Source organism: Fulmarus glacialis, unplaced genomic scaffold (assembly GCF_000690835.1).
Source record: "Fulmarus glacialis isolate BGI_N327 unplaced genomic scaffold, ASM69083v1 scaffold1963, whole genome shotgun sequence".
In the NCBI taxonomy this organism is placed as follows: Eukaryota; Metazoa; Chordata; class Aves; order Procellariiformes; family Procellariidae; genus Fulmarus; species Fulmarus glacialis.
The window spans coordinates 22,613-44,039 of record NW_009203434.1 but is presented as its reverse complement, the minus strand read 5'-3'; the positions used below and the strand labels follow the sequence as shown (position 1 = coordinate 44,039).

Sequence of the window (21,427 nt, the reverse complement as noted above, 5' to 3'; positions counted from 1 at the left end):
ACCCTTCAGTGATTCCAGTCACTAATAACCATCCTGATACCCTACTGATACTTTTCGTTAAATGCAATAAGTATATTGCCTAAAGCCTCTGGTTTGTTTTTGGTTTGTTTTTGTTGGTTTTTTTTTTAAACCATGTAATAAACTCGAGTGACTAGAAAACAATTCTGACTTGATCCAAATTGCTAGACTCTGTTTAGGACAGAAGCCTAATGGTTGCATGATTTTGTGTAGTGCAGTCTGGGGCAAATACTGTGCCAGAACATAGGCAGGAGTTCATTACTCGCTGAGGAGGTCTGTCGTGTGAACAGCCAGGGTATGCTTTCAAGGCAGAGCCGGAGAGGAGGTAAGGAGCACGTAGAGTCCACGCGGGTGCTCTGCGAGGAGTGCATTCCCCCCCTGAGCGCACTATTGATCTCAAGGAAATGAAACACCAGGAAGATGGAAGCATTGCTCACTTGAAAGGATAAGGAAGGGGATGAGAACTGAATTAGCGAGGAAAGGAGGGCATCCCGGTCTTTCGATCTAGGCCCTCTTTATTCAGTGTACCCAGTATTATAAAACTTGGCAAGTGCAAACCCACTGCCATTGGAAGAAAAGCACAAAGGTTTCAAAGGGTCAGTCTCGCTTTTCTGCATATGCTTCATCCTTAAAATCTGTTTGTATTTGTTTGCAGATTACTATGCCCTCTTCGGTACTATGTGCCGTGGCTGTGAATTCCCCATTGAAGCTGGAGACAGGTTTCTTGAAGCTCTGGGCCACACTTGGCATGACACTTGCTTTGTATGCTCAGTAAGTAAAGCTAGCCTACATTTTAAACAAACCTATGGCAGCAGTGCTTGTGCTAACCTGACCGATACGGGAGTTAAGCTATAACCTCTTTCAATCCTTTGAGCCCAAACAAAAAGCACTTTCCCAGTTACTTGGAAGGGGTGTTGCTATTGTGAGCCTTTGGCACCGGTCCAGACAAGTTGGCCTGGATTGCAGCCATGTGTACTAGCGTTTAACCCCTGATGTTTACTTCCTCGGAACAAGCACTGAAGGCCGTGCAGGAATGGGCTGCGTTTCTAAAGTAGCAAGAGTGCTTTTGACATAAAGACACTGTAGCCAAAGTATCACCTGCTGATATTGTATGACCAGAAAAAAAAGCCCCAATCCTAATGATTGGATATTTTTTTAAAAATGCTGAACCTAACTCTGCTCCCAGTTAAGAACCTGTTGACTTAAAGAAAGGAAGGTTACGCTTACATCAACCATTAGTATTACATCAAATACTAAGAAAAAGGTAGTAATTCTTATTCTTTGAACTTATTTGTGCATAGAACAATGCCATGATTTGGCATTCTGAATAATGTATGGCGTAATTCATCCATCTGAATTGGGTGATCTTTTCTTTTTTATCCCATTTCAGGTATGTAGTGACAGTTTGGAGGGTCAGACTTTCTTCTCCAAGAAGGACAAGCCACTGTGCAAGAAACATGCTCACTCTATCAACATCTGATGCTTGGAGCTCATCTTGTGTAACAAATGTACTGAGCAGAAAGAAAGGTTAAAATGTCTGTGTTCAATAATTGGTTAAAATTATATATGATTTTATGTAGGATTTTCTAGAATGGTAGAGAAATGTGGAAACTTGCAGAGGGGGTTGTACACTAATTTGTAGAGCGTTTATCAGTTAGGGTTTTGCTTCATAAGAAAATAAGAATCGGGAATTGCACCCAAGCCAAACGATTAGAGTGCCTTTACTTGGCACATTACTGTATTGGTTTCATGATTTTATGACCACATTTATATCTGCTTCAGCATGAGAAGTGAAACATCTATAAAAATAAATACCTGGTATTACAAGTCTTGGTTTTGCTGCTATTCAACAAAAAAAAGGAGATTGGCTTCAGTGATCCAGATTACTTTATTGTGCTGATGTTTTTTAAAGTGTGTTTAGAAGTATTGCGGCTAAACTCCATTAAAAGGAACTCGAAGCAAAGATAAGATTACACGGAATATATAGTTCAACAACTGATATTTTTATCTGATACTCGTATACATGAAGCCTCCTGCACAATTACATGTACCTGTGCCTTTGCAGTTAGATCTCTGATGGGTCCGCAAAGGACAGAGATTTTTACAAAGCAGTTAAGTGGGGCGATGGCTATGCTGGTGAACAAGAATAGTTTAGAAGATGCCACTTAGAAGAAAACACAAATGGGATACTCTTCCTTAACTCATGTACTACCAGAACACTGGCCAAAGAAACCTGCTAGTGAAGGTGTGTTTGACAGGATGGAAATGTCAGATCAGATCTTAAAAATAAGGGGAGTTACACTCTTACGTTCTCAGCTCAGGTTTTAGATGTCTTAAAGTGCCTTGGGAGGGGGAAATTGCACTGAATCTGCAGGTAACAGTGTTTTATATCCAGAATGTGAGACTCTGATGTTGAAGAGGGATACTGCTGAAGTGCAACTGAGGACATTGTTTTTCTCTCAGTACATTCTTTACCATGTAGCTCATGAATATGTATATTGGTGGTGTGCCAGGTAGTATACCGAAAACTTACTTTCTTGCTCAGCTGTTAAGATTTTTATTAGTTTAGGTTTTATTTCTCTCTTTTCCTCCAGATGTAGGGAATATATTGTTGAATAATACAGTATTGAGTTAGGCAGCTCAGTATCTCTCAGTTCTTGCAAGGGAGCAGAGAGATAATGCTGTCATTATGCATTTACTGCAACCCAGGAGACGTAGCCAATTCCGTGGCTTGATATGAATTTTGCCTCCATACAGAGAGTCAGCGCAAGACCTGTGCACCAGCTAAGTCCCACTTAACTTCAAATTAGGGCTTAAGTGGTATGGAGCAGTTGCAGGCAGATGGGGAAGAGGTGGTGACCCTCCGCACGGGTGAATTTCGCTCCAGCAGAGTTGCACAACAGAGAAGGGGGCCCTCTCAGGGCCAGATCAGATTCCTGAGGGAAACTGAATTTACATGCTATTTAATTCGACTGGGATGTCAGAGCTGAATTGTTAGTTTTTAGTGCTCTTTCCAGTAGACATTAAAAGTAACCATTTACTGGTTTTGTTGTGGTGTTTGTTTTTTTTTTTTTACTGATACAAAGGACAGGTTTATCCATAAAACCATGGGGCAAATCACAAAAAAATTGCTGTGGTTGAGTAAAGCAATTGTTACAAGGAATATGAAACGATATTTGGCTTTCTTATTAATTCAGCGAGGCAGGTTCACGTTGTGGGGCTGTTTCACTTTATTTCCTGAAGTCGTTTTTCTTCAATACTACCACGTTCCTTTTTCTAACTTCTGGTGGTACGGAAGAAATGGCATAAAGCTGTTTAAAATGTTTACACTCTTGTAGATGTACCCTTTTGTGAGTTTGGCTGAAAATCAGAAGGGTAGAAGCAGACTGGACAGGATACGGTAATATATGAGCCAGGTTGCTTTTGAAACTAGGTGGAATGTGGAGAAATGAGACCTAGAGACTAGGTTTCAGTGGAGCTATGTTGCACATGGGTGAGGAAAGAGGCTGGGAATGCACAGGATAAGGCGTTCAGTAATTTCTGCAATTCAAACCTCGCTATTTTAAAGTAGGATAGAAACTTCTCAGTTTGTCATTGTCCTTAAAATCAAATTGAATTTTGTTTAGTTGCATAGTTTTAATTGGAATTATATTTCTTAATCCATATGCTCTAGGGTTTGAAATTTTGCCGGTGTTAATGAATTTGAGGACAAAAGCCTGAAAGGCTCCAATAGTACTGCTTCATGTATCTGCTTTGCCTTTTAATTTCTGCTTTTATCTATTTGTTTAAAATTTAAAAGGAAGCATAGAGTCACTGATACATAATGAATATTTAATGGCTCTATCAAATTATATAAATCAACTAAAAGGAACATAATTTTTATCGTTATTTTAATAAGTGAGATTTTAGTAGAGCACTTTATAATAATGCCATATATCTCACTGAATATTTATTACCTTTTCTTGTTTAACTATTTCATACTGGTATCTTTGTATTTTGTTTTATTTGCAAGCCTGCATATTTACCTCTAGAATCTTTCGGGGTATGAGTGTGTGTATGTGTTTATATATACTACTCTAGACATGCACACGTATGCATGTACATTGAGAGACATACGTATATATGCACATATACATATCTATATTTGACTGCAGACTTGACATAGCAAAAATCAGCACCATTCCATCATCATTTGGGGATTTCGTGAGATTCCCAACTATTTTTCATACAACACATGTATAGCATTCATGTTTTGAGGGGATGTTAGAAAGTCAGGAGAGACATGTTAGTAACGTAACTACTGTAGTTTTTTGCATGCATTTTCAGTCAGTAATTATTTTTCTTCCAAAACTGCCTGTAAGAGAATCGGGTTTAACTCTGAAGGTAGAAGATCTTTATAAGTGAATAATTGAATCATGATGACAGTTTCAGTATATTGTAACTAAATAATTCAGAATTATGTGTAAATATAAATGCTTAATATAACAATGCAATAAACTTAAAACCAAAAGTTGAGTTGTGGTTCAGTGTGTGTTGGTCTGTTCAGTTGTGTACCTGTTTCTTCATGGAGCTACTCGCATCATCTAGCCATATGAGTGGCTTTGCAAACTAGTAAGAAGATTACTTGTTTGAATTTCCTTTTTTTCCGTTGTTTTACACTAAACCACCAGCTGCTAAGTCCTGGTGATTTCCTTGCTTGTCTTTAATAGTCTTTGGCGTAAAATTTTGGCTGTTTGCATTTGCAAATTTAATTATAATTAAAAAACAAAACAAACAAACTCAACACAAAACCTCTCTCTATCTGTCCTCAGTTGTTTTGTGGTTTTTGGATGTTTTCTTTTTCTGAATCATAGTCAGTAAAAGAAAGTCATGATTGTACACATGAATAGATTCAACAAGGCCAAGTGATGGGTCCTGCACTTCGGCCACAACAACCCCATGCAATGCTACAGGCTTGGGGAAGAGTGGTTGGAAAGCTGCCCAGAGGAAAAGGACCTGGGGGTGCTGGTTGACAGCCGGCTGAACATGAGCCGGCAGTGTGCCCAGGTGGCCAAGAAGGCCAACAGCGTCCTGGCCTGTATCAGAAATAGTGTGGCCAGCAGGAGCAGGGAGGTGATCGTGGCCCTGTACTCAGCCCTGGTGAGGCTGCACCTCGAATCCTGTGTTCAGTTTTGGGCCCCTCACTACCAGAAGGACATTGAGGTGCTGGAGCATGTCCAGAGAAGGGCAACGAAGCTGGTGAAGGGTCTAGAGAACAAGTCTTATGAGGAGCGGCTGAGGGAACTGGGGCTGCTTAGCCTGGAGAAGAGGAGGCTGAGGGGAGACCTCATCGCGCTCTACAACTACCTGAAAGGAGGTTGTAGCGAGGTGGGGGTTGGTCTCTTCTCCCAAGTAACAACTGACGGGACAAGAGGAAACGGCCTAAAGTTGCACCGTGGGAAATGTCTTTGAAAGGGTGGGGTGGTCAGGCCTTGGAACAGGCTGCCGAGGGAAGTGGTTGAGTCACCATCCCTGGAGGTATTTAAAAGATGTGTAGAAGTGGTGCTTAGGGACATGGTTTAGTGGTGGACTTGGCAGTGCTAGGTTAATGGTTGGACTTGGTGATCTTGAAGGTCTTTTTCAACCTAAATGATTCTATGATTCTGTATCATTTGAGTTGCTTGTTCTTCAGTTTTTTGGGGTAGAATGGAGGTTTGCTTTACAGAAAAGGACCTGGGGTTCTGGTGGACACCAAGTTGACCATGAGCCAGTGATGTCCCCTTTGTGACAAGGAAGACCACCAGCCTCCTGGGGTCCATTAGGTGGAGCATTGCCAGCAGATAGAGGGAGGTGATCCTTCTTCTCTGCTGAGCCTTGGTGAGACACATCTGGAGTGCCGGGTCCAGTGCTGGTCTCACCAGTACAAGAGAGACATGGATGTACTGGAGTGAAGAGCTAGGAAGATGATTAAGGACTTGGAGCATTTGTCATACAAGGAGAGGCTTAGAGCTGGTATTGTTCAGCCTGGAGAAGAGAGGGCTCAGAGGGGATCTCATCCATGTGTACAAATACCTGGAGGGGGGGAGTAAAGAAGATGGAGCCAGACTCGGCTCAGGGGTACATAGTGATGGGACAACTGTGAGGATGGGCAACACTGGTACAGGTTGCCCAGAGAGATTGTGGATTCTCTGTCCTTGGAGATACTCAAAACCTGACTGGACACGGCCCTTGGACTAGACAAGGTCCTTTCATCTCCAAAGGTCCCTTCCAACCTCGGTGAGTCTCTGATTCTCCATCTTTTCTCAAGATGGAATGAAAGATGGAAATATGGTATTGAACACTGTAGAATATGCAAAGATGTAAAACTCAGTATTAGCCAATTACTATTTATTTGCTATCTTTACCTGATTCTACTGCCCATCTAGAATAGTTTGCAATGCTTGTTAAGAAGTGTTTAATATTTTTCCGAGGTTGAGACTATTCAGGGAAATACTGCCTGCTCTGGCAAGCATTATCTGATACTGTACTTAGCCTTGGCACGCAGCAGTCTCCGCTTTCACCGCGGGATACTTAACCGTCTACTATAACATGGCCAATTACTTCATGATAATACCAGCCTGGTAAGACTCTCCTTAGCTGAGTATCTCTTAACTAGGCAAATGCACTGTTGTTTTCTACCTTTATTTATACAAGCAAAGGAAAACACTGCACACAGCTCTATAAAATTTAGAGGCAACTTTACAGAAAACTTGCCTCCCCTTCAGTGTTTAGGCTATGAATGAGACAAACGCAAGTCTATTTGCAAACAGTATATTAAACTCCAGAAGCCAAACTTTTAAAGGCATCAAGTCTGCATTTGACGTTTTAATGGCAAAGGTTTGGTTTCTATCAATCACAACGTCATGTAACATTAAAATGCACCGACAAAAAAAAGAGATCTGTCATTCATTCATTAAGACACTGTAATCCAGTGTAAGATTTATAGGCTTAAAACCCAACGGTGTGTTTTCACAATAAATCCACTTTCACTGCTCAGCACAGAACAAATCTCTCTGTCACTCAAAATGTTTGCTGGTCAAAATGCCCTGTATGAGATCTTCAAAGGGTTTCTCACAAAATTGCATATAAATCCTTTTACCAGCAAAGGCTTAATTTAGGTTCGAGTTTTACTTTCTCGGGACATTGGTTAATATCTTGTGCTCAGACAAGATCTTGGTTATATCAGAAACACATAGGGCCTAATTTATTATTAGCAGTCTGGTGTTAATTAGGGGGAATTACCAGAAATAGTTTGCTTGATGGAAATTTATTATGGGATCACACTTTACTGATGGCAAAATAGGAGTCACTGAAAGAGTGCAGCTCCTTCTCATAACCAACTAATTAATAAGGTGCCAAAATTCCTCTGAGAAGGGTTTGGTCCTAACCATGGGAACCTCACAGAGCAAATGGTTCCTATGCAGTATTTAAAATTTAAAAGAGGAAAAGAGAGAGGAGAAAAAGCTGCCCAGCAGAAGTCTCAAAAGTGGTATGCCTTTTTCTTGAATTTATGAAAGAAAATATTTAGCTGTGTTTCCAAGCTCATTAAAGAATTGCTTTTCCCAGACAGAAAAACAACAGCTAGTTTATAATCTCGTTTGGTATGCTTGAACTTGGTTTTCAGTTTTCCTTGTGCATACTGCACACTACAGCTTGTAATTTTATGAATTGGGCTTATAATGAGCTTTTATATTGCTCTTTATTGCTTTGCCTAAAGGTCTTTTTCATTATCTGCCATGAAAGTTGAGGTTGGCATAGATGGGAAACTTGTGTTGATGACTGAAAAACTGGGCAAAGTATTCACATCTCTGATAAGCCCAAATCTAGCACGTGTATGGCTGTTTGGGGATAGAAAACCACTGTCTGTTGTTAGGGGTCTCATGAAAGTTTTACTTGTGTCAGAATGGCATTTTATAATAAGATGGAGTGCAAGCAAAAATGTCTCTAAAGAAATTTAAAATCACCTAAAATGCTAAAATTTACACATGGCTGATTTGGAAAAACATTTTCCATAAGATTTTCTTCAAAAACATTTAAGATGGTAAGGTATGCAAGTTGTAATAAAGCGCTTTTGTATTTGCACAGGAAATACCTTAAACTCTTTAAAAATATCTAACATTTTGGGTATGTTTTAAAAGGTTTCTCCTATACTGTGAAACGAAGGTTTGTGTCATTGTGCTCTGAGTAACATTCACACTTTGCATAGGATTGCACTTATTTTCAGTACTCATGCCTTTGCTTCTCTTTTTCTTACTGCTGGGCAGTGCTATTGTTTGTTTTAAAGTATTTCAGTACAAGATAATCCTGTCAGGTGTGTCCCTTATTTCTCTTTGTGATGCATCATTGAAATGTCAAATGTTCCTTTGGTAAATATAAACTTGCACTAAATTTTGGCACACTTTCCAAAGTGTCAAGTTTTCCCACCCAGAAGTTTCCGCTGGAAAAATAACTCAAGATACGAGACCAAAGCGGTAATTATATCCCGCATAAACTCTTTCTTTCCCTTGAAATCCATCAAGCAAAAGGGAAACACATTAAAATAAGTGTAGGGCCAAAATCATTGATAACCTAAGCAGATACAGCCTCACTGATTTCAACTTATTCCCCTCCAAATTAAAAATGACTGGTATCAAAACTACACTGATTTTATGTTTACGTTTGCCCAATGAGTGAGATCAGACTTAAACTACGGATCTGGGCCCTTGGTTTTAGCAGGATTTCCATTAAGTGTCACAAATCTACTTGAAGGAAAGCTATCGTTTGGTAGATGACAAAACAGTTGAGTACCACGCTACGCAGAGATGGGAACATCACTACAAGAAGTAACACTGCTTCCTAACAGTGTATTTCATTTCTAAAATCTCAGATGCTCAGTGCCTCTGGACGAACCATGACAGGTCAGGTAAGAAAGGGAAAGTCTTTCCCTGGTACTAATCTGCCTACTCTAGCACCTTGCTGATTCAATGTAATTTAATTGAATTGTTATACACTTCCGCTCAAATAGAACATAAAATTTTTGTACTCATCCTCTGCTTGGATCAATATTCTCTGAGAATAAAAAGGGTGGCAAATTCATAAATAATTTGGCTCTGCATGAAAGATGAACTATTGACATTTGCACTAAGTTGAGGTACTCTCTGCGGGTTTTACCCACATCAGAGTTCTTCAGCTTTTCATGCCATTTATGTTGTCCTAGCAGCATTTCTCCAAATTATGTAAACCCTTCAAAGTGCCCTTTCAGGGTAGACTGAGAATTATTCAAATCTCTCAAAAATTACTGGAGTATTCTGGAGTTCCATTATTGGAAGTGTTGATCATGACACATGAAGCAATCACTTACCCTCTCCTGCTATGTGCAAAGAATAAATTACATTTTATAGGGCAGGACTCCTTTTTTTTTTTTTAATATAGCGCCTGCTTTTCTTTGTATGTTCTCAGCCTGTGCCTGTTGGAGGCAGGTAGGGTATAAAATAGAACAATTTAATATTTACGGCACCTAGGGTCCAATCTTGGACTTGCTTTAAACAACCCCAGTGAAGTTAATCTGCTGTGTGACTTTTTTCCCCATATGGTACCCACTGACAATCAGTAGAGGATTACTCAGAAATCTGACCAGTGGTATCTGGAGAAGCAAATAGGTTGGGCTTTCTCTGAAATAATTCAGCGTGTATCAATGGAAGTGAAATGATACTACAATAAGGCTACAAATTCGTCTTTAAATCTTACATATTCTTCCTTATCTACTTACATATTTTCCCAAGTATGTGGCAAATCAAGGGCTTTTCCCCCACTTTTAATAGAACACATCTCATAGTTGCCTAGAACCTCCCTCTGCAAAATTTGGAGTGATGTTATTTTTTGATTCTTTCCTTTTTCATTTATTCGAAGAGGATGTCTGTGGATGTCTGTGGTGTCTTGGTGGAGATCAGTTTCCGAGGATGCTCTGATGAAGTCTATGATACTTCCCCAAAAAACCAGCAATAGCATATTTTCTTGCTTAAAGTTTGTTTTACAAAAGGTCTCAAGAGCTTTGCAATAGGTTTCCGAATACCGTATTCATCTCCTAGGCAGTTACATGATTGTAGTAGGAGAATCTTGTATTTTTCTGTTCGATGGCAGTTAGTATTCAAGGATTGCAGCGTATTGTGGAAGCATTGGATGGCTAGTTAGACAATGTTGTGGTACTACCGCGAAACCGAGAGTCATAATTTGGAATGTGATGGGATAGATGTGGTAATCGTAGCTCCGCTACGCAAAGGGTGCAAACCATGAAATGAAAATCAATATATGGGAGCTGTGGATTGCCACCTGCATCCAGGGTCCAGCTCCTTTCTTTGGATAGGTCCTGCCGCTGCGGAGATCTTGGCAGAAGCAGCCAGCCAGGCCAGTTCTTCCCAACAAATGCCCCTGCTCGCTGCCTTTCTGCTGTTCATCTCCCATCCCTCCGCCCAGCAGCACCCTGGTGACACTGAGCCTTTGCTCTCCCACATCCAGAGAGCCAAAAATACATCTTTGGAGGCTGATGTATAGGTTAGATTTTTAAATTAATTTCAGTTCAGGGCTAATTGCTGTTGAGTGCAAGTGTGAGCCTACTCTATCAATACGTGTATGAGTTAAAGTAATAAATTAGTTGTTTTTCAGGGAGCATGTTGAGAGAAGACTCTAACTTCTTCCTGGCAGGGGTTTGCAAAATCAACCAGGATGGAAATTGGCACTCCAAATTAGTTTCTTCGACCAGTAAGAGTGTTTGCTATTCTGTCCTTCATGTCTTCCCATGATATACGGTAAGCTCCTGTCTTACTCCTGGAAGGGAGAAAAGGTAGCAATTGCTGGGCAGCAATTTTTAGTTGTGCTTTCAGACACCGTAGAGACGGAAGGGCAAAGCGAGCTGCAGCAGAGGCCAGGAGACAGGGCACAGTGACAGGAGGAAAGGGGAGGTGACATAGGAAACAGTTTGGTGTTTAGAAAAAGGGCAAGAGCTTGTGCGAATCGTGTCATTTTGTCAGTTGTTTCTTGTCAGAGATTCATGAGACCATGGTCTGAAAAAAGGGGATGATTTGGGGAGGGCAAGATAAAACAGCAGGCAGGAGCTGAGGATGCTCCTAAGGGGGACGGAGACCTCGCAGCCTCATGGGAGGGGACTTATCTCCCTTCCCTATTCTGCATTTATATTCATCACCAAATTGTGCCCATGTTTCTTCTGCCAGCTTTTTTCTTTGAGGTCAGATAGCTTTTTCATCTTCATGATGTACTTGGGAGCACAAACAAATCCTTTTTTGTCATCGGCTTATGCTGGGCTACCCAGAGGCTGAAGCGAGTGTTGTTTAACATTAACAGTGCCGGCTGCTACTTCAAATTACACCGTCCCATCCTGTGCTGTCTGTAGGCAGCAGCCCTATCTCAAATTCCCCCAGGGCTTTGCTTCTCTGAACTTCTTCCAGCTCCTGGCGTGGCCACCTCTGCTAAAGTCCATGCGGAGATTTGCAGAGCAGCTCCATGGGTCTGTGAGTGGGAAACGCACCTTGAGCTGCTGCAGCCCTTGTGCAGTACCATAACTCGCAGGGCATGAAATGGCCTGGAAAAATCTCATCTAATCGTTGAAATTAAGCTTTTTACCTATTGCTGTGTGCAAAGTTGGAGCTGCTGTTCTCCACATGCTGTTTAAAATGCAGCGTGAGGGAGCACTGGGTGTCCAAGCTAAGCCGTGCCCCAGTGCGAGGGGCATCCAGCTGCTCTGGGCGCTGACAAATTTCTGGCTTTGCTGCGGCTCACGGTTAAACAAATCCATCGCTCCTTCTGGTCCCTGGATTATGTGCCTTGTCCAGCACTACCCCAGTGCATAGATTTCATATCCTCCTCCATGTCAGCCGGAGATGAATAACTGCGTGAGGATCCGCAGAGCTAATCCGCAGTCTGATACCCCGCTTTGTCTTTTTTGTCAGTGCTGCCTTGTTTGGAGTTCCTGTCCATCGGGCAGAGCTCCCCGGCCCTTCCTCTCCCGCCTGCTACCAGCTCCAGCAGTATCTGCAGCGGGGCGGGCAGGGATGGGGAGTCAGAACAACTGCCGTCCGTCTGCCAGGAGGCGGCTTGTGCTGCGGCCGGCGGCGGTGCTGCTGGCTGCCTGCCCCGGCTGCTGTTTGAAATGGCTGCGGGTCGCTAAGTACCAGCTACGATTTGACCGAGCGGTGGCTGGTCAGTGAGGATGCTGGAGGAGTGAAACGCCTCTCTTCTCACAGTCCTGGGCGTCCCCTGCCTTGGCCAGGCTGGTGCCCTGGACCAGAGATGGGGGAAGCCTTCAGGAGCTTCTGCTTTTCTCTCCGTGTCCAGGTTTCTTTCTCCTGGGGCCTGTCCAGCCCCAGCTGGCTCTCATGAGGCAGGTAGGGATGGTGCCCCAAAGAGCACATGGGATGAACCTGCAGCACATTTTAGTGCGCAAAGCATTTTCAGTGTTTGGGGGTGAAAGACGTAGCTTAGCCCAGAGAAGTGTATTTATCATAGAGGCAATGGAGAAAAAGAACACCCAAGTGTTTAGCCATCAGTGTCTTCTCTGTTATTCACAAATGAACTTGGTAATGTGATTGTGTTAGATGAGCCCAACACGCCCCAACAGGTAAAGGCTGTTTTCTCTTTCTTATTATACGTAGTTTGATGTTTACAAATAATAACTTTAAAAAAAATTAATGGAAATAAATTTTGCTTCTGATTCATCAGCTTTCTGAGGGGTTGTTCATCTGAGTCCCAGTATCATTGAAAATTAGGATCTGCATCTCAGCCAAAACATGCCATGAGGGGAGTGGGGACGCTACCTTTAGGAGATGCTCTCATTTCATTGTGTTGAGCTGTACCGAACGAGAGTGGATTTCTACGGAAACCGGAGCATACAGTCAGGTAATCAAAGGTTGTATCTGAAGAGGACTGAATCGGCACTATCTGCTTCCTCACTTCGCAGTCCTTGACTTTTCAACCTTACTGATGTTCTTTTAATGGAATATAATCTGTACAGCAAAGGCACGTGCTGGTGTGGTGTTTATATCAATGTTCTGGTCTGGTTCAAAGCTCAAACCCTTCAGACATTTGGAGTGTAAAAATAAACCCAAGGGAAGATTTATTAATAGACAAAGACCAGGCACCGCAGTCAATACATGACCTGACTAGTGCAATGTCTATATGGCTTGTGTGTGTGAAGAAGGCCTCTATAGTGAAAGGTACACTGAGCATGCTCTTAATTTCCCCCCGCTAGGAATAGATCATACTATGCAGCAAACGGCATATGAAGAAAAGGGCTTCGAGTGTCAGTTTGCTCTAGATAGGAAGAGATTAATAAAAGGGCATGTCAAGCTCCTCTAATGAACTGAAATGAAGTTCCTTTAAATTCTACTAGAGATTTTGGGCAAGCTCAATTCAAATATTCATGTTCCGGTTAAAGAGTTGATACACTAGATGTGGACACAAAAAGCTAGAGCAAAACTTGTACAGCTGAAGCAGAAGGTAATTGCACAGCCTTTTTTTGCAAATGGGAATTCTAAGTAAGGACTTAAATACTTTTCTGGTTAATTTGATAAAAAATCATCCTGGTATGTTACTAGACGCTTAACAGTTGGCCAGAGGAGATGCGTGGAAGAGAGCAAATAGAGACGGAGAACGAATTGATGATACTGGAGAAGAAGTGCGGCTGGCAGTTCAAGCAAAACAGGATCAAAGAGGAGTTTGCTTTCAGGTGAGGTAAGCTAAACATTTTGCTTTTTTTTCCTAATTTTTTCCCTCCACAGCTTAGATGGAAGCATTAGCTTCACTTTTCTCATAAGATAAATTAGCCAGAGATATTAAGCAAACTGTTTATTTTGTATTAATTCCAATCGGTCTGGTTTTAATTATCTTTCTTTTGTTACGGTTGACATATGGCTAATGCTATGCAGATGTATGCAAAGAATAGAAAACCTTACGCTCTGAATCATGAAGACAAGGAACATAAAATGCAACCTGCAGTCCTACTCTCATTCTTGGTCATTGGCTCGTTACAGCAATCTGTACAGCCTTTTGACCTGGGATCTGGACCCAGGGAAATGCCGACTGGAATAAGGCAGAGACGGCAGGTAGCACAACGCTTGTTGCGAACACAGTATTCAGTGCCCGGAACCCGCAAAGCCCTGAAGTACGTGCTTCCTCTTAAACATGTAAGAAGTCTTCTTGAAGATAAGTGCTTTATTAGGCTTTGACTTCAAGCAATCTGTCACAGATATGTTTAAAATAATATTTGTAAGGCAAGTTTATCAATGTTTATATTCCTAGCCTTTTTTTTTAATTATTATTGTTTTGAAATTGAGCAGGCTATTTCTCTTCCTCGCAGACCCAGACAATATGCACACTTTCTAAGCTCCTCACATTTGTCACTTTATGTAGAGGGTGGGTTTTATCAAAATGATTCACAGCATTATTGTTACTCCACATGGCTGAATTGTGGCAGGTAATAAGTTTAAGTGATCTTGAACCAGTGCAATTACTTATGTGAGTCTAGTTCCAACATGAATCTTCTCTTGAAAGTTACGGCTGCCTAAGAGCCCACAGTGGCAATTTTTAATTCTGGACCAGTGATATATTTAATATTTGACATGTTATATGTTTGCATAGCTAAAAATAGCTGCAGTCATTGGGACTGTGCTATCCTGCTGCTTCCCAGGTCCGTATCTACATGTCGTGCGCCCTGCGGTGTAACAAAGCTATCCTCAAGTCAACAGCATTGACCTCAGTTCTTGTTGCATGGAGGTCTAAGATGTCAAGCCTAAAACATGTCGCTGATCCGTAATTGGGCAGATACAAGCTAAGGGAGAAGATTTATGCTGGAACTAGAAGAGGAAATAGATATTTATAGATGCTGTGAAAAGAAAAGAGGCCATCTAATTAAAATGGTCAGGTTGGAGTCTGGTGCAGATACAGCAGCCAAGAGGGGAACCGTGCCCTGGCGGTGCGGGGCTCCGCAGGGCTCAGTGGCAATCGCCACTGGGCTCGGCCTAGATGGCTGCAGCTGGTAACCGCTGCACCTTCTCATGAGAGAGCAGCTGCTGTTTTTCTAGGGGATATTTTAGAGCACCTTGTGTTTTGTCAGTTGGAGAGCGTTTCTGTGTGTCGCGTCCTTGGTTTGTTCATCGATTCGCCCATGGCAGAAGTGGTTTCCCTTCCACAGTGCCATGGAGGAGCCAAAAGCAGCGCCGTGGAAATCAGCCCAACAAAATGTCAAAACAAGTTGTCTGCAGATAGCGCCAAGCAGCCATTTATCTGTCGGGAATTACAGCTGATAGACCACCTTCATGTGGGAGAGTTGGCTTTAACTTTTAAAACCCTGTGTGAGAATTACGCTGTGTGCAAGAAACGCATCGCCTGCAGTTTTACAAGTGAGTCTCCGGTGCTCCCAATACACCAGAGCACAATAAGAAATAAAAGGTTTACAGAGGAATTTAATTCAGTGGCAAATAGCTCTGACAAAACAGATATCCCAGAGGTTGCTGGAATAACTTTGGAATAAAATCTTTGCAATAAGGCAAAGAAGGTCATGGATATCTGCAAAGACACTAGGTTCTGTAGCTGTGGCTCCTAATTCATGTCCACCCAAGGTAGGATCAGCCCCGTCACATTTTTTTGCGGGCCTGCATTTGTGGGTGGTTCAGGCTGCCTTTGCGGTTTTGCGGGGCTCCCGGCTTTTCTCCCCCCGGGAGGGGCGCAAGGAAGGCGCACACGGCGCTCTGTAAAAGGGAGAGGAGACAGTAAATGTTTGCATCGTTACACAGCTCGCATTACAGGTGCTGTCCAAGCCTTCCAAACTCCTCTTCAATAATGAGATAGCGTTACAGTGCATTTGCACAGGGAATACCTAGGAAGAACTGAAGTGAAATTATTTAATTGTAAAGGCTGGAGACTTTTTTTTTTTTTAAAAAAGGGCTTTTTTTAAAAAAAGAGTTTTTTAAAAAGAGCTTTTTTTTTTTTAAAAAAGAGGGGTTTTTTTTAAAAAAAAAGAGCCGCAGAATTGAAAGGGGTTTGGTGATTCTTTTTTTTTAAGAGACTGCAGGTAAAATTGCTATATAACGTTATATTCTATTACATTCTCTCAGAATTTGGAGCCTCTGTAATATATACCGTCTGTGTAACTTATAAATGTCAAACCCTTCCCAGCAGATTTCACCTGTAATATATTTAATGTATGGCACTTATGCATAGCCAAAATTACCCTTCCTAAATAAGTTTCAGCAGGGATTTACAGCCCTTGTTACAAGAATAGTTCACGCTGGCATGTGGTGTGAGTTTACCCAAGTGGACCGAGATGAAGGGAAGCGTTACCTCAGATCTTGATATGATTATTTGCCCATCTGTGTAGTCCTTCTTTGAATATTGCCAGGATAGGAAATATAAAATGGCTTCGAAATGTCAAAGTCTTTAATTAAAAAATAAACAAAACAGTGAAATCTGAAGCTAATATTACGGGGGGAAATAAAAATAGGAACGAAAGTGTAGGTAAGGACTTTGATATGATTAGTCAAATGCCAGCGAAGCCAAAACTCAAGCTCTGAGGGTATTTCGTGGGAAGCAGTTAAAGTGGTCGCTGCACTGCTGGCTTGCTGGGTGCTGGGATTGTCGGCAGGGCTAGGACTGGTTTGGGGTTTTTTTTTCTGAAACACTGAAATTGAGAAGCTGGAATGAGAGAGGCGGTTGGGATGTGCACAGCAGCTCCTGGGGCTCTCTGTCTGCCTGTCCTTGGCAGAAAAGGAGACAAAAAGGAGCACGTCCACTCCCTTAAATTTTGAATTTTGGGTCTCCTTACCACAGCCTGCCTGGGCAGCGGAGGCTGAAGCCAAAACCTCATCCGTTGTATTACCAGCACGTTCCCACTCTCGCCGGGCATTACGAGGTGTGAAAGCGGGGTGGACGGGAGAAGCCCGGTTACGATTGCCGTTTCATCGATGCACGTTTCAGTCCTGTCCTCTCGGCTGCGTCCCGGGCTGCCGAGGCAGGGCAGGAGCCAGCCCTCCCGCCCCGCACCCTCCAGTGCCTCCCGCACCTTGCGCCGGGGCGGCTGTCCCTGCCTGCAGCTCCAGGCCAAAGAAAATATGCCCCAAAAGGCAGAAAGGTTAGCTCATCTGTTGCTTATAGCCTGCAGTCTTTGATCATGACAGCTACTATATTGGGAGTTTTCTTGGAATACGTAGTTATAAACAGTAATGGAAGTTCTCAGAAATATCACTTCAACCTCAGAAATATCATTTCAACTCCCTGTACTTGTAACAGATGCCAGCGCATTCGGGCTCTGATCGCAGTTTCCAGCCTTGCCCTCATCTTTGAAGCACTCCGCTTCCTTCCTCCCCACGGACAAAAGATGTCGGGGGGGGCAGCGATCTGGCAGAAGAACGAGGTTTGTCATACGCGTTTCAATGCGTGTCACATCTCCCAGGAGATGCTCGTTAGCCAACTTGAAGTGACTGCACTTGCATGCAACATCGAAGGACAAACGTGCCCTTGAAGTGATCAGCCTGCAAACATCCCGTGCTGGTCCAAGGGAAAGGATAATTTTTATTTTTTTCTGTAGAGAATGGAAAGTAAAATGGATTTGACGGGAGTTTTTCTGAAAGCAAAACAATTAACAGAGAAAAAGTTCTTTATTTAGAAAATGTCATTGGCTATTTGAGAATAGAGAAATGGGAATTGAAAGGGATATCACACTTCAATTTTAGCTAGCGGTTTGCAGTCACTTTCTTTGGATATCCTCTTTCCTAGCTGATATTTCCTCTGATTTATTCCACTGCAGAAGTGGATCATTTCAGTGAGTTTTATGTAAGTCCACTTGGCTGTTTTACAGTTCTCTGCATGTTTCAATATATTCCACTGTTAAAAATTTTAAAAGTAGGTGGGGAAAGAGGAAATTTCTGGTTAATATATAACAATTTCTGAAGTCAATGTGCCTGGACTCAATTTTTCAGGGCATTTTTCCAGACATCTAATGATGCCAGAAAATAAAAATAGCCAACTAGCAGGACCTTTCCTACAAACTCCCCTGCAACCCAGCAGAAGTTTCATGGCCCTAATCAGGGCCTTTTTCTACCATGATTGGGGAGAAACTGAAAAAACTGTCACAGTCTGTTTAAAACTGCTATGGATGACTAAGTCTGCTATAGCAGAAAGAGTTGAAATTAATATGTGATCTTTTTGGTAACATCAGAAAAATCGTGGTTGACCAAATGGTCTAGCTGAGCTTTGCTCGCAAGAATACTGGAAACTTCAGCTGAGCATTTGTATTCATTTATAGTTGGTCACAGGAAGGTCAGCAATCTCGGCACAGACTCCAGGCTGGTGCTATTATTATTGCTATGACACACGCTGTAGACAAATAGAGGTACGTCTGGAACCAGTGTATGCAATCCCAGCGGTTTCAGGTAAGTTCACATCCAACCGATGATACAAAAATCTTGGATTTGAAAAAAAATCTACTTATTTTCAAACATGCGTGTTTTGGATCATAGATAAGAAAAGCCTCACATTGATAATTTTTATAGAGTTCAACTAATGAAAAATTAAGTGAGTGAAAAATGGAAATAGAAGACCTGAGATGGGAATGTTTTTCAGGTTTTTTTTATTTTCTGGCTTTTGAGGAAATGTAGTAAGAGGATGTACATCTTAAAAAGAGTGCATCTTGTGGGTTTGCCCATGAGATTTATTGCATTGTATTTAAAGAATTTCTATCTTATTGGGATATTGGGTTGCCCAGAGAGGTTGTGTAGCTCCATTCTTGAAGGTTTTTGAGACTGAATAAAGCCCTGAGCAACTTGGTGTGACTCCACTCGGAGCAGGAGGTTAGGCTGGATACCTCCCCAGGTCCCTTCTAAACTGAATTATCGTGTATCCCATCAAGCAGACAAAGAAGGATGATTTTTATTTCACGCTTTTAGACAAAATTTTGTGCGTTTGTGTGCAAGAAATGCTTTTCTTGATGGAAAGAAAGGACTTAACTGGATTCATATATAATTTTACACACTTTCCAGGAAATGTTGCTGAAAATATCATATCAAACCACCTTCCATTTCATTAATAGCCTTCTATGATTTTAGGTGTGAATGAAAATATTACAAAATGTGGAAGTTAAATAAATGACGAAACACAAGAGCAGTTAATGACTGGGTAGCTTGGCAAACGAAGTAACAGGATAGCATGAACTATATTAGCTTAGTAGGTTGACCTACATGTATTGTTGATCATACTCTATGCAGGATCAACATTATGGACTCTGCAGTTATTGCTAAAGCAGAAGGGCTGATCTGGAATAATTCTGGGACCACCTCATTCATCCCACCTATGATTTATGCCAGCTGCCAAATGTTCTCTGTGAAATTCTTACTCATGTCTTTATTTATTCTTATTCTTGGTTTGGCTGATAAGACAGTATCTGTGCTGCTTATCCTTATTATAGGATTTTTTTCTGTCAGTTACCCTGTCTTATTATTACTTATACGTTTCCGATAACATATCTGAAGAAAAATGGATGCATAAGAGACTGAATCTGAAATCTTATGCTTGTGCCATTCATAATATTTCAAACTCTTCAGTAAAATATTATTTCAATTGGCCAAAGCTGTTAGAATAAGCATAAGGAAGAGGCGCTATATCCTTGTGTGCATACATCTTGTTTTAACCTGCCTGCAGCCCTACATAGTAACGTTCATGGAAAACTCCACAAAGGTAACATGCCACATATTAGCTTAGCAGCTGAAAGATGAGTAAATTCAACAGCAAGGGAAAAATGAAATTAGGTAAAGGGAAAAATCAGCTGAGTATTTAGTGATTCAAAGCCACTTCGACCTCAGCTGTTTTGGGTTTGAACACAAGAAAATGAAACTACATGGGCTTTATGCGAAATCTCTTCCATCTGGTTCAAACAGGAAGCCAAACTTTTTGTCGTCTGGTAAGTTATGAATTTTTCAAACATGTTTTTCATAGATCCATTCTGAGTTTATTGTGACGCCTTCCAGAGGTCACGGTAGAAGTCACTGTAAATAGATTAAATTACTGTTCTTGTACAAAGAGAGGAGTGTATACAGTTGCTGGAGTAATCCCAGTCTACTGACTTCCCAACCTTTTGTGGTTGTTTCAAATAGCAAAGTGAAAATCTTCATCTGCATTTCTTTTGCCTTTGGATTTTTCCAAGCAAGTCATCAATTTCCCCTTCACCTGCACAGAGCTACCCAAATCCTCTTACGTCATGATACTGATTTATTTTTTGATACTGATACTAAAAGGATCCAAACTAAGGTAAAGTCAGAGTGACTCTATGAGATACTTTGTCTTTTGGGTCCTTAAAAAGCCAGCTGACTAGAGAATAACATGACAGAAGAGCCCCTTGTCATCCACCAAGAGGTTAAATCTGATGGACTGCAATTCAAATGTGGCAGAGAGGTTGGCGTATTGTGGGCTGTTGTTGGCATTTAGTAGAGCATGTGTGTCGTGGTTTAACCCCAGCGGGCCACTGAGCACCACGCAGCCGCTCGCTCACCCCACCCCCCAGTGGGATGGGGGAGAGAATCAGAAGGGTAAAAGTGAGAAAACTTGTGGGTTGAGATAAAGGCAGTTTAACAGGTAAAGCAAAAGCTGCGCACGCAAGCAAAGCAAAACAAGGAAGTCGCTCACTACTTCCCATCGGCAGGCAGGTGTTCAGCCATCTCCAGGGAAGCAGGGCTCCATCACGCATAACGGTGACTTGGGAAGACAAACGCCATCACTCCAAACGTCCCCCCCCTCCTTCTTCTTCCCCCAGCCTTATATGCTGAGCATGACGTCACATGGTATGGAATAGCCCATTGGCCAGCTGGGGCAGCCGTCCCAGGCACACTACCTCCCAGCCCCCCATGCACCTGGCAGGGCACGGGAAGATGAAAAGTCCTTGACTAGCGTAAACATTACTTAGCAACAACTAAAACATCAGCGTGTTATCAACATTATTCTCATACTACATCCAAAACACAGCACTATACCAGTTAATAGGAAGAAAATCAACTCCATCCTAGCTGAAACCAGGACAATGTGAAATTTTGCTAAAAGATTAACAATCTTTACAAGGAAGATGTGAAGCAGAGAAGATGGACTAGGAAGCTTGAAGGAAAGAATAACTTGGATTCTTATTGTTTTCCTATAATTATTTAATGTTCAAGGCCTGTCCTGTCTCTTCTGGCCACATAAAGATATAGTAGAGCAAATACATTCAAAAGGTTTGAAGCGTGCATTACTGCAACTAGACTTATTATAGAATTAAAACTGAAAATGTTAGATTTAGAAAGAGGTAAACATAGGTTTAGGTACAGAACAGCGCCTGGCATCAATGGTAGCACTAGGTATAAAGTTTACTTTTGAGAAAGAATTT

At 41.8% G+C, this 21,427-nt stretch overlaps 1 protein-coding gene across 1 annotated transcript in view; it reads left to right on the top strand.

The window, feature by feature from the left end:
- PDLIM5 (PDZ and LIM domain 5) overlaps positions 1 to 1,632 on the top strand; it is a gene marked incomplete at its 5' end in the record, with an annotated part of 52,626 nt that extends 50,994 nt beyond the window's left edge. The window contains 2 exons of the mRNA XM_009574624.1: positions 674 to 789; positions 1,409 to 1,632. Coding sequence (XP_009572919.1) covers positions 674 to 789; positions 1,409 to 1,498 — 206 coding nt within the window. The remainder of the gene's footprint in view (positions 1 to 673; positions 790 to 1,408) is intronic.
- Between the last annotated feature and the right edge of the window lie 19,795 nt (positions 1,633 to 21,427).